The 12,888-nt window shown below is 42.4% G+C and overlaps 4 protein-coding genes across 8 annotated transcripts in view; all 4 read right to left on the reverse strand.

Annotated features, from left to right (window-relative positions):
• Positions 1-1,168: 1,168 nt before the first annotated feature.
• Positions 1,169-3,546, reverse strand: LOC108026937 (UDP-glycosyltransferase UGT5). Its single transcript, XM_017098150.3, has 4 exons — positions 3,464-3,546; positions 2,952-3,210; positions 2,233-2,898; positions 1,169-2,179 (listed from the first exon to the last, which is right to left on the reverse strand). The coding sequence occupies exons 1-4, from the start codon at positions 3,464-3,466 to the stop codon at positions 1,509-1,511; spliced, it is 1,599 nt and encodes a 532-aa protein (XP_016953639.1). The 5' UTR covers positions 3,467-3,546; the 3' UTR covers positions 1,169-1,508.
• Positions 3,547-3,748: 202 nt separating this feature from the next.
• Positions 3,749-6,751, reverse strand: LOC108026551 (UDP-glycosyltransferase UGT5). 2 transcript variants are annotated; one of them, XM_017097501.3, is made up of 4 exons: positions 6,374-6,751; positions 5,476-5,734; positions 4,760-5,425; positions 3,749-4,696 (listed from the first exon to the last, which is right to left on the reverse strand). In XM_017097501.3, the coding sequence occupies exons 1-4, from the start codon at positions 6,374-6,376 to the stop codon at positions 4,011-4,013; spliced, it is 1,614 nt and encodes a 537-aa protein (XP_016952990.1). In that variant the 5' UTR covers positions 6,377-6,751; the 3' UTR covers positions 3,749-4,010. The 2 variants fall into 2 exon arrangements, with proteins under 2 accessions (XP_016952990.1, XP_050744176.1); XM_050888219.1 differs by lacking the exon at positions 6,374-6,751 and having other exon boundaries at positions 5,476-6,027.
• Positions 6,752-6,844: 93 nt separating this feature from the next.
• Positions 6,845-9,214, reverse strand: LOC108026935 (UDP-glycosyltransferase UGT5). 3 transcript variants are annotated; one of them, XM_044091835.2, is made up of 6 exons: positions 9,105-9,214; positions 8,687-8,811; positions 8,466-8,624; positions 7,937-8,398; positions 7,403-7,881; positions 6,845-7,348 (listed from the first exon to the last, which is right to left on the reverse strand). In XM_044091835.2, exons 2-6 carry the CDS (start codon positions 8,787-8,789, stop codon positions 6,959-6,961), a joined length of 1,593 nt encoding a protein of 530 aa, XP_043947770.1. In that variant the 5' UTR covers positions 8,790-8,811; positions 9,105-9,214; the 3' UTR covers positions 6,845-6,958. The 3 variants fall into 3 exon arrangements, with proteins under 3 accessions (XP_043947770.1, XP_043947768.1, XP_043947767.1); XM_044091833.2 differs by having other exon boundaries at positions 8,687-8,947; XM_044091832.2 differs by having other exon boundaries at positions 8,687-8,951.
• A 1,738-nt stretch (positions 9,215-10,952) lies between these two features.
• The window catches only part of LOC108026777 (apoptosis-stimulating of p53 protein 1), a 36,695-nt gene continuing 34,759 nt past the window's right edge, over positions 10,953-12,888 (reverse strand). For both annotated transcript variants that reach the window (XM_044091715.2, XM_044091714.2), the window contains exons 6-8: positions 12,636-12,853; positions 12,041-12,243; positions 10,953-11,946 (exon numbers count right to left, since the gene is read on the reverse strand). In XM_044091715.2, coding sequence (XP_043947650.1) covers positions 11,902-11,946; positions 12,041-12,243; positions 12,636-12,853 — 466 coding nt within the window. In that variant the 3' untranslated portion in view covers positions 10,953-11,901. The remainder of the gene's footprint in view (positions 11,947-12,040; positions 12,244-12,635; positions 12,854-12,888) is intronic.

Genomic DNA, 12,888 nt, shown 5'->3' on the forward strand with positions numbered 1-12,888 from the left:
GAGTACATTGTCGTATCCAAGGCGCCCAGAGGTCGAAGCCGCACTACGCACCTGGGAGCCTATAAAAAAATTATTTTAATTGACCTTGTGAGTAAAAGAACCCTTACCCAAGCTAAAGCAAATAGCTACATGGGTAGCTCCATCCAGGCACTCTATCGAGCAGTTTGGAGAAGTTCTTTTTTGGGTCAATCGATAGGCATTGATGAGACAGATACATATCAGTTAAAATTTTTTTCTATCATTAAAACTGTAGGCGCTACAGATTTTCGCGGCGTTAGAGTGGGCGTGGCACTCCGCTGAAACAAACTTGCCCTGCGTAGGAAGCCGGGAATCTGCATGGCAAGTTTTAGTTTCCGAGAGCTCAGCGTTCATACGGATCATATAGCTGCCATACTAACGATCGGAAAATTGGTGGGTACATATATTATAAAAAAATATATCTTTGCTGTTTTTTAACATACAACCTCCTACGCTTGAAAATAACATTTTTTGATTAATTCTAAATTTCGAATTTAATTTTATCAAAATCGGACGACTATATCATCTAGCTGTCATAGTAAAGTCTCGAAAATTGGTGGGGAAATAATTTTAACCACATTGTAGCTTCGGTGTTCTTTGACATATTATTCTATAATATTGGAAATATAATTCTTTATATTTTAAAGAATTTCGAATTAAAGTTATTACAAATCGGACGACTCTAACATATAGCTGTCACAGAAATCGTCAGAAAAATAATGAAATATATATATATATATTTTTTTTTTTAATATCACTGAAGCTAGCAACAATCCTTAAAAATTTCACATGATGTTAATAACGTTGATTATTTCTCATAACTGCAAGGGTATACAAACCTCGGCTTGCCGAAGCTAACTTCCATTCTTGTTTTTGCTAAAATTTATTTGTCACGCCCACTATAAACGCTCCCAAACGGCTAAAACGGTTAAAACTGTCTGCCGCCCACATAACATATACCGCAATATCCGCTAGGTGGCGCTTTACAATATTCCTTTGCTGCTTATATATCTCCGTTTTCATTTTGCTCCCTCAAGCTGAGTAACGGGTATTTGATAGTCGAGGCACTCTTGTTTATCTTATTTTATATAAGTAAAATAAAAACGGTGGCTTACTGTAGTTGCCTTTTTGTTTTAATTTGAAGTAAAGATGGTGTACTAAGATTCTTTACTATAAAAGTTTGCTTTTATAAGAATATAAACACTGAATAATGCAAAAAGATCATCACTGAGTGGTGAATCAGTGTTTGTTCTGGATGCACATTTATTTAGAAATTCTACAATGTAAAGTGTTGATGGTGTATAGCAAGTTATTGTGTGAAGATCGACGTGGATCAAATTCAATTTTAAAAGTTCTACGTACGATTTAACTATAATTTTCGTTATGACAATACCATTTGAGCAGGCACTTTAGTTTAATTTTAACAATTTACTACGACATTATCGTTATCTGTTATGTTTTGTTGACAAAATAAACCTAAAGTTTTTGTTTTAATTTTTCTTTGTCTTCTTGCTTGGGTTCTTCTTTGGTTTTGAAGAGCTTCTGCGGCAGATGAGGATTAAAGCCGCAATTGGCAGGAGAATGGCGGCCAGAGCAAGAGCCACTATGTCCAGGAGGTAGAACTGGTACCAGGGCAGCTCCACGCCGGCAGCCACCAGGTGGGGAGCTCCTCGGTGCTCTATCACATAGTTTATCCAGTACATCGCCGTATCCATGGCGCCAAGAGGTCGATCGCGGAACACCCGCGAAGCCCTCTTCATGTTATTCCTGTACTTGGGATTCTCAATCAGTTCCAGAAGCAGACCTCGCAGCTTTTCAACAGAGACTGTCCGGTAATCCAGGCCCAACGCGTATCCCGCGTTCTTTCCCTGATTAATGTTCTGGTGCTGATCGCAATAGACGGGCATTCCTAGAATTGGAATTCCGTTGTGCACCGCTTCCTGGGTGCCAAAGAGTCCGCCGTGGGCAATGAAAACCTTGACATTGGGATGAGCCAGGATGTCGGCCTGGGGCAGCCAACTCTGCACTCTTACATTCGCCGGCAGATTGGGAAGAGTTTCATCCTCGAATTTCCATAGAACGCGCTGTTTCAGACTGCCAAACACGTCCAGAAATATCTTCAGCTTTTCAGGGGGCATATCTGCACTACGCACCTGGGAGCCTACAAATAAATGATTTTTTAATTGTCCTTGTAAGTAAGCAAAAAACACTTACCCAAGCTAAAGTAAATAGCTCCGTGGGTAGCTTCATCCAGGAACTTCTGAAGGTGCTCCGGCAACGCCTTGGGTGGCTGAATATGCAGTCCGCCCACGGGAATCATATTATAAGCCAAGGGTCTGGCTGAAGCCAAGGGCATGTATGTGTTCAACAGAATGGCCGAGATATTCCGCTCCAGTTCCTTTATGGTCGGAACTCGATCGAGCAGCTTGGAGAAGTGCTTCTTCAAGACGGCATCCTGCCCGGGATAATAAGAGAATTCCCTGACAAGGTCCTCGGCGCCACTGATGGCTACATTTCCAATTCGCTCCCACAGCGACATTCGATCTGTATACGGCATATAGGCGTGTGGGACATACGACCATGGAGACATTATGCCAAACAGTTGGCTGAGGTAGTTCGCATAACCGAAAGTAGAAATAGTTATGATGGGGATCTGGTACAGGTGTCCCAGGATGAGGGCGCCCTCGTTGAAGAACTGCTCCGCCAGCAGCAGATCGTACTTGCCGACCTTATTCTTTTCATTGATTACCGCCTGAACTTCCGGCTGCTCGAATGCAAAATCTGTGCTGTGGACACCCATCACATTGACCATCCGGAGGAAGGAGAAGGATGGCAAATCTGTCATTTCCAGGACGGTGTTTCTGTTGGTCATCTGCTTAACTGGGAAATATAAATAAATAAATTGCGAATAATTCCTTAGCGGTTTTACTTACTTTCTGGCCAAAAATCGTAGTGTGGAATCACTATTTCCTTGTAGTTCGGACCAAGGTTTTCCTTGGCCAAGGAGAACGCCGTGATGAATGTAACTTCGTGGCCTTGTTTTACCAGCTCCCTGATGATTGCATTGGTCATCATGGAGTGGCTCTTCCCGGGGAAAAAGAAGGCTGCCAGGATGCGGGACCCAGCACCCAAGTCCAGCTGCTGGAGAGCCACCAGGCCCAAGAAAAAGATGTGCAAAGCACTTCTCAATTGCTGTAAACAAATTACTTAGTTTATTATCAATGAAGCCCCGGAACATTTATATTTTCTTATCTTCACTTGAGGTCTTGACTTTCACGTAACTCATAATTTAAGGTTTGAGTTTACTATCTTTGAAAACTTTTTTATTAGAGATTAAAGCTTTTCAGTAAGTTTATTAACCTCTAAGTAAATTTCAGTGTCAGTGGCAAAAAGCTTTCAAAGCATTCAGATAGTTCATTAATTGTTTTACAAAACGTCAACAAACCATTTTGATTCCGCTTGTTGTCTACGATGGGAACATACAGCAACCGACTCGGTGGACGACTCTCAAACGACTGCGAGTGGATACTGAAAGATCGGTTAGTGTGGGTTCTAGGTAGATCGCTCTTATAAAGAGCGCATATATACCATTGAGATTAGCAAACGCTTGGATGTGCGTGAGGTTCGTGCTGAAAAAGAGAGAGCTGTGTGTCGTGCCAAGGCGTCTTATCAGAGTAACCTACAAAAGTTCACATATTTCTATGTAAGATTGATATTGTTGGCTTGGGTGTAAGATTTCAATGATGAGGAACATTTTTTCGAGATAAAGAAACAAACCAAAAGTAATAATTTTACAGCGAGGTCATCGTCAATACCGTCACAGCCAGTGAAAAAGTGTACAAGAGGCATATATGCTTAAAAGTTGATTGCCTGATAGGCGAGGCACTTTACTATACCAATAACAAAATTTAAAAAAAAATTATTTCAACACGTTTTTTCTATCAAATCACCTTCATCAGTATAAAATTTTACGTTTGTTAAAATAACAGAGGTCAATCTTGCTTCGTCCTTTGCCAAGTCTTCTTAGCCTTCTTCCCCGGATAGTTTTTAGATCTGTAACAGCGGCAGGTCAGGATTATGGCTACAAGTGGCAGCAGAATGGCGGCCAGAGCAAGGGCCACGATGTCCAGGAGGTAGAACTGGTACCAGGGCAGCTCCACGCCAGCAGCTACCAGGTGGGGAGCTCCCTTGTGCTGGATCACATAGTTAATCCAGTACATCGCCGTATCCATAGCTTTAAGTGGCCTATCACGGAACACCCTTGAAGCTTGCTTCATTTTATTGCGATACTTGGGATTTTCGATCAGCTCAAGAAGTGATTTTCGAAGCTGTTCTGCTGTTAGTGTTCGGTAATCCAGTCTCAAAGCAAATCCGGCCTTTTCTGCTTGGTTAATGTTCAGGTGCTGATCACAGTAGACGGGCATTCCCAGTATTGGTACTCCATTGTGCACCGCCTCCTGGATGCCAAAGAGTCCGCCGTGGGCGATGAAAACCTTGACATTTGGGTGTGCTAGGATGTCGGCCTGAGGCAACCAACTCTGAACTTTCACATTGGCCGGCAGACCTGGCAGAGTTTCATTTTCGAATTTCCAGAGAACGCGCTGCTTCAGACCTGCAAATACTTCCAGGAATATCTTGAGTTTTTCTGGCGAAAGATCGGCACTGCGAACTTGAGAACCTATACGAAAATGTTTGAAGGTAAGAGTTTTTAGATAGAATTTTTAAGTTGCAGATTACTAACCTAAACTGAAATAAATAGCTCCATGCCTAGCTTCATCCAGGAAACTCTTCAGGTCGTGCGAAAGGAGCTTGGGCGGCTGAATGTGCAGTCCGCCCACTAAAATCATGTTGAAAGAAATCGGCCTGGGCGATATCAGTGGCATATAGTTGTTCAGCAGAATCGCAGAGATATTACGCTCCAACTCCTTGATAGTGGGAACTCTATCCAGCAAGTGTGAGAAGTGCTTAGTTAAAACGGCATTCTGCATGGGATAGTAGGAGAACTTCCTGAGAAGGTCTTCGGCACCACTGATACCTATATTTCCAATTCGCTCCCAAAGTGACATACGATCCGTATAGGGCATAAAGCCATGTGGAACATAGGACCACGGAGAGACAATGCCAACCAGCTGGCTAAAAAAGTTAGAGAACCCTAGGGTCGAAATAGTTATGATGGGGATCTGGTACAGGTGACCCAAGATGAGAGCACCCTCGTTGTAGAACTGAGGTGCCAGCAGCAGATCGTACTTCCCGGTTTTATCCTTGACATTGATTATGGCCTGAACTTCCGGCTGCTCGAATGCAAAGTCGGTGCTCCGAATACCCATAATATTGACCAGCTGGATAAAGGTAAAACTCGAGATATCAGACATCTCTACCACGCTGTTGGTGCTCGTTACGTCCTTAGCTAATGAAAGAAAAGTTTAATATATTTACCTTAATTCCGACTTTCCTTACCTTCTGGCCAGAAATCGTACTTTGGAATCATTATTTCCGTGTAGTTCGGACCAAGCTGTTCCTTCGCCATGGAAAACGGGGTGATAAATGTAACTTCGTGTCCCTGTTTTATAAGCTCCCTGATGATGGCGTTGGTCATCATGAAGTGGCTCTTCCCAGGGAAAAAGAAGGCTGCCAGGATGCGGGACCCAGCACCCAAGTCCAGTTGCTGGAGAGCCACCAGGCCCAAGAGAAAGATGTGCAAAGCCCCTCCCAAATGCTGTAAAAACATGTGTGCTTCTAAGCATTAAAATTTGTATGCCTTTGCGGAGGGTATAATAAATTCAGTCGGAAGTTTGCAATGCAGTGAATAAAGTTAACATATTCTTTATCAGCATCACTATCTAGAAGATTAAAATCTTCACATATGTATGTGTTCAGGGTATAGAAACTTCGGCTGGACGAATGATCCAGTAACGAGCTTGATGTTCATCGCAAAACCTCTTTTCTGGGAGGCGCCTGCGGAGTGTGGCTGCAAACGGGTCATTTATTTATTATTATTTATATTTATTGTTTAAATGTTTTACTTTGATTTAAAAAAAAATAATTGATTTGACATTAACCGTACCGTGTAAATTAACCACACCCCACTCTTAAAAAACCTTTCATTTGAACCCTTAAAAATTAATAAATCACTTTAATGACGAAGAAGTTTCAGTTCAAAATGCACTTGTCGCGTTTCATTTTTTCTTCAAAAAAAGGTTAAAATAAAAACAGCTTAAGGTACGCTCGGACCACCCTTATACAGCGTATGCTTTATATTGCGAACCGCGAAACTTTGTGAGTATATTCTTCAAAATGGTAATAACGTGATAGCACAATGCTTTGTACGATTCAAACTATTTGAGCACAAACAAACCATCTGAATTTTGCTTTTTTTCCGATTGTTACAAATAGCCACCGACTCGGTGGAGGTCTCTCAAGCGACTGCGAATGGGTAGTTTCTTTTGTGTCGATCGCTTTTATGACATACACATGATTATGGTTCCATAATTAGATATTTTTCGTGCGAGCATTGGTATTAATGCCTTAAATGTTTAGAAGGTAAAACAAAAAAGCGAGTTTTCTAAACTTTCAAACACCCAAAACAACACAATAACTTTGAAACGGGTTTTATTACAAGCATGTGTCGTATGCCAAAAGTTGAGGAATCTCAAGCGCTATGTACCCTAACATTTTATTTGAAATCGTTAGAGCCCTTCAGACCTATATGCTACCTGCTAAAAAAGAGAAACATCAATTGTTACAAATCGTAAAATATGTAGACGACAAACAGAATTGCACTAATAGAAATCATATTGAGTTATTAAATATCGGAAAGTCGACTCACTAGTTTTAATACCTTTATTAACTAGGTCTATTAAGAACCCACAAGCTGATGTAACTATGAGTATATGCATATTATATACAATTTCCAAAGTGGATGCTTCAAACTCTAATGCTTCTAATTTTTCTTGGCCTTCCTGTGCTTTTTGTTACTGCCCATTAGCAATCTAATAGCCAATGAGAGGGACAGGATTCCTGCCAAGGCAATGGCAGCCACAAAGGCCACCACGTCGAGCAAATAGAATTGGAACCAGTTGAGATCTAGGCCTGCAGATCGCATATGCGGAGCACCCCGGTGCCGGATGACATACTCGATCCAATAGAGGGCCGTTTTGCGCGGCTGCTGCGGTCGATCCCGAAAAATGTTCGAGACCCTCTGTACGTTCTCCTTATAGGTGGTGTTATGGATGAGTTGGAGCAGGGAGTGTCGAAGGACTTCTTCGGTAATCGACTGGAAGTGCAAGCTAATGGCGTAGCCACCCAAAACGGCCTTGTTTATATTAAGATGCTAAAAGAAAGAAAAAACTAAAGAACAGATAAATTGGTATTTATCTACACGTACCTGATCGCAGTAAAAGGGAATGCCCAGCATGGGAACAGCGTAATGCACTCCTTCCTGGGTGCCAAACAACCCGCCGTGGGTGATGAAAACCTTCACGTTGCGATGGGCCAGAATATCCGCCTGTGGCAGCCATTTCCTCACCATCACATTTTCCGGCAACTGGTCAATGCTCTCGTCCTCGAATTTCCATAGTACCCGCTGTTTAAGGGAGCCGAATACCTGCAGGAACAGTCGCAGCATCTCCACGGGCATGTCCTTGCTCTGGACATTGCTGCCCAGGCTAAAAAAGATGGCCCCCTCGGTGGCCCCGTCCAAGAAGGCTTGCATGTCAGCCGGGAGAGCTTTGGGTGGATAGATGTGCATGCCGCCCACCGGCACCATGGCATCCACCGTGGGTCGTGCCGTGGTCAGCGGCGCGTGACTGTTGAGCAGCATCACCGAGATTTCGCGTTCCATGTGCTTGACCTTTGGCACCTCAGCTGAAATGCACAAAGGTCAGGTGGCTTCCCCCAGAAGACAGACTCATCATCTTACCCAAAGCAGGGCCAAAAAACTCCCTGGCTACGGCATCCATTTTTGGAAAATAGTTGAGCAGCCTGTCCATATCTTCATAGAACGACACATAGGAGTTCTTGACCCGTTCCCAGAAACTCATGCGATCGGTAAAGGGCATAAAGCCGTGGGGCACAAAAGACCAAGGGGAAATCAGGCCCATCATCTGGCTCATGTGGTTCTCATAGCCCAACGTACTAGTGGTCACCACGGGTATTTTGTAGACGTGGGCCAGGGCCAGGAAGGCCTCCTGATAGAACTGCTCCGCCAGTAGGAGATCGAAGACTCCGACTGTCTGCTTGGCATTGATGAGGGCCTGAACCTTGGACTGTCGTAGAGCATGTTCCGTAGTTTTCAGCCCTATGATCTCCAGCATTTTTAGAAAATCATAGTTGGTCATGCGGGTCAGCTCGAATAAATGCTGGGCTCCAAAGTTCAGCTTAACTGGTGGTTTCGACCGATGGCAATGAATAATGATTCGGTGGGCTCAGAATAAATTCACCCTACTCACCGTCGTGCCAGAAATCATAGACCGGTTCTATCAAAATCTCCGTATAGTTGCTGCCAAGCTGTTCTTTCTCCAGAGAAAAGGCTGTGATCATGGTCACCTGATGGCCATTTTCGACGAGTTCCCTCATTAATGCTGTGTGCATCATAAAATGCGATTTGCCTTATCGAAAGTAGAGAGCGTCAGAATCAAAATATTTACACTTTCATGTAAAAGTACCTTACCTGGAAATGCATACACTGCCAGTATTTTGGATCCTTCAGCTAGATCTAGCTGGGAATACAAATTTCCAGCCAGAAAAAGGTAAACTATCATTGCAAATTGCATCTTTGAAATTTAAGTTAAATTTCTGAAGAGATACAACTTTTTTATATATTTGCTGACCAGTTTATTACACGGTCCGTCGCTTTTGAGATTCTGAATTTAACTTCCGTGTTCTAGCCAAAACCAGAGCCAAAAAGCTAGCTTAGCTGGGATTGGAACTGCTAGCTTGCTCAAAGTTCATGTTTAAAGCGCAAACAATTAAAATTAGATTAATGAAACGAGTAAATAAATATCAAATTTCAAATAATCGCTCGACGACTGTTACTGGCTCGCTATCAAATAAAGATTGCAAGTATTTGTGAAATACAAATTGCTTACTTTTGATAAGGTTACGTAATCATTTGCTGATATAAGGGGGCAATTTAATTGATGCTCGCGTGCCAGAAAAGCTTTTCACTCACTGTAAGATGTACACACTTGAACCTCTAAATGAATACTGAACTTGAGCTGTAGTTTGATCATAGCTTTTAATTTAAAAGCCAAAACAAAAACTTTTGTATGCCCCGTACCTCGAAAATTGTTTATTATCTCGAATTTGTTTTAAATTTTAAAATAAGTTTAAATTTAACATAACCTTAGACCTTACTCATAGAGTAAAAGGGTATTTTAGATTCTAGAACATGTAACAGAACAGTTGAAAGAGTATACATAAAATGGGTCGATGCCATCGACTATCAAATACCCATTACACAGCTCAGGGAAGTGCGAGGGAGATAACGAAATGGCTGTTCACAAATTGCTTTTAAATGATTGGTCCGATTTGAATAATATTTATCATGTAGATGGACAGTGTTTAGTTTTGTTTGAAATTATATCCTGTACACTTTTTTTAGGCATGCAAACTGGTTTAGTTGTGATTATATGCATAGCATGCATTTACTATTTGTAAAGTGTTTGGTGCTTTCCACAAATACTAATTTTTCATAGCCTTCCTCTGCTTTTAATTACTACCCATCAGCAATCTAATGGTTAACGAGAGGACCAGAATACCTGACGTTCTCCTTAAAGGTGGTGTTGGAGCAGGCAGTGTCGCAGGACTTCATCCGCAATCGACTAGAAGTGCAGGCTTATGGCGTAGTCACCCACAACAGCCTTCTTAACATTTAGGCGCTAAAATAAAAACTTTGCAAAGCGATTCCAAAATGCCAATTTTCTGCCAGTACCCTCCTAGAGGGCAACAATCCGACGTGGGTGATAACAACCTTCACGTTGCGATGGGCCAGAATATGCGCCTGTGGCAGCCATTTCCTCACCAACATATTTTCCGGCAACTAGATAATACTATCGTCCTCGAATTTCCATAGTAACCGCTGTTAGTCAGCTCGAATAAATGTTGGGCACCAAAGTACAGCTTAATTGGTAGCAATGATTAATATTTCGGTAGGATCAGTAAAAATTCATCCTAATCGCCGTCGCGCTAGAAATCAGCTATCAAGTTCTCCGTGTAGTTGCTGCCAAGCGGCTCTTTCTCCAAAGATATGGCAGTTAAGATGGTCACGTGATGGCCATTTTCGATGGGACATCGGTATAAGAATATGTACATCTTAAATATACCCGTTACTCGTAGAGTAAAAGGGTATACTAGATTCGTCAGAAAGTATGTAATAGGTTAAAGGAAGTATATAAGTATATATATATGTATATATATTATTGATCAGGATCTGCGTCCGTCCTCCGATCTCCGTCCGCCCTCTAACGCCCACAAATGACCAAAACGCTTATATCTGTCTGCCGCCCACATAACATCTACTGAAAAAGCCGGTGGCGCCCAAAAATATATATAATATATAAGCAGTTCATTGTGCGTTTGCTCCCTTAAGCTGAGTAACGGGTATCTGATAGTCGAGGCACTCGACTATAGAGTTCTTCGTTGTTTTGAATTACTTTACCTGGAAAAGAATACACAGCCAGTATTTTATATCCCTCTACTGGTTCTAACTGGGAATACACATTTCTAGCGTGGAAGACTTAGACTTTTAGTTATGATTAAAAAGTGGTTTAATTTCTTGTTTATAACTTCCCCGCGACAAAAACCGAAAAACATGCTTAGTTGGTATTGGATAACCTTTAAGAGACTACTAAACATGATTTAAGGTTGTTCAAACTATCAAATTTTCCAAAAATATTCCATACAAATTCCCTAATAGTAAAAACGCATTATTTACATACGCTTTCGTAATAGTTACATTTTTATTTTCCAACGTATTTGCATTTTATTGTGTTGTTTTCCTTACATGCTAGGTATTAAGCAATCGATACATTAGGTGTAGTTAAATTAAGCTAAATTAGAACGTACGAGTATAACCTATAATGCGATTACTTGTCAACGAATCCGCTTTGTGTAATTTACATTTTCATATTCGATACAAATTGTTTAAATTATTCTCGTCTTTATACAAAAATCACATTCGATTCGTTATGTATGCTCCTTGTGTCCGTTTTGTTATCTGTGTTAAAATGCTTTCCCTCGATGTGTGTGTGAACTTGGTTCGAGTTCAATTAAAGTTTAAGTACTAACTTGATATATGCAATTAACAAAACTCCTTCAGCTAAATGCAGATGAAACATTTTGTGTGTGGGCGGGCGTTCAGGAATTTTAGTTTCTAATTTTCCATTTTCCAATTTGAACTTTTTTCATTGCAGAAACTTAAAGGTGAAGTTTTTGTGGCGAGCAGGCGGCTGATATGAGTTATAAGTCTAGGCCTTAAAGCTAAAGGGGCTTAAGTGAAATTCAATTTGCGGTTGTACGTATGCAGGGGGTGGCTGGTGTGAGGGTGATATGTGGTGTGCTGAACTCTGTGCGAAAGCCGGGCTAATTGAGGCCAGTCGTCGGGATAAATGACTCAGGCGGAAGCTGCTGCTGCAGTCGGTTCCATTCCATATGGGTGAGCATATGGTGAGCCTCGCTTCTGCTCGTGCCTCGTCCTTTGTGTTGCTTTTTCCAAACAAAAAGTAAACAGAAAGAAACATAGGGCCGTGATAAATAATTCCCCGATGACTCCTGCGGTGGCACGTGCCCAGAATTGGCCAGGGACTCCTAGATGTACTTGGATATGTAGCGCTTCTGGATGAGTCGGCCGGCCTTGCGCTTCAGTATGGTGAAGCGTATTAACTGCTAATCGCTGAAGTGCGGCGAATGCGGCGGCACACGTGGGTACAGCTGTTGAGAGCGAAGAAAAGAAGAGTTGGCACTCAGTTCCCGTCCTGCGTACGTGGAGGCCTTCCATCAGCAGCTCCATCATCCAGATACTCACCCCCAGGAGGTTGCGGGGCACGTAGCCCTCCTCGCCGCCGGCGTTCCGGGCCCACCACCACTCGTTCTCGGCGTCGTCGCCCTTGCGCAGCACGATCAGCGGCTCGTTCACGTGGAAGGAGAGCTCGTCGCCGTTCTGAGCCTCGTAGGAGAACACGGCGTACACGTCCCCATTGTGCAGGATGCCCAGCTTCTCCTGGATGCCTGTGAGTAGAGGATACGTGTTTATTAAATTATTATCAAGACGGCGACACATCTGTGACCCTTTTTACACGAATGCTTTATATGTGTATAGAGATATGTAAAATCATCAGGGAACAATTTTTAAACTACTATTTTGTTTGTTTTCTGAGCCACTATATAGCATTACTATATTAGCATGATTATACAAGTTTACCAAGTAAAACAACGATTTCTTAGGCAAGCAAAAAGTGAAAATTGTCAAAATAAACTTTCTTTTGAATGATGCATTAACTATTTACTCGACCGTCGACGAAACTTAAATCATTAGACATTTGACGTTAACTTCTTTTTAACGGATGGATTCGATCTAACACTTCAATCCAGGACTAAACATAGTTCCTGCCCCCACTTACTATACAAGTACTCGGAGCAGCCATCAAAGCCCTCCTCATCCTCCTCGCACTTCTCCGCCGGCGTCTCGTGGTCCGACAGCGTGGAGGCGAACAGGCAGGCGCCACTCTCCACCAGGAACTTGACCATGGACAGATTGTTGCAGCTGGCGGCGCAGTGCAGTGGCGTCCAGCCATCCGAATCCTGGGCATTCACATCGCAGCCAAACTCAACGAGGAATCTAAAACAGAAGATGTGATTAATTGGCCCAAATAA

Source organism: Drosophila biarmipes, chromosome 2R, assembly GCF_025231255.1.
Source record: "Drosophila biarmipes strain raj3 chromosome 2R, RU_DBia_V1.1, whole genome shotgun sequence".
NCBI lineage: Eukaryota > Metazoa > Arthropoda > Insecta > Diptera > Drosophilidae > Drosophila > Drosophila biarmipes.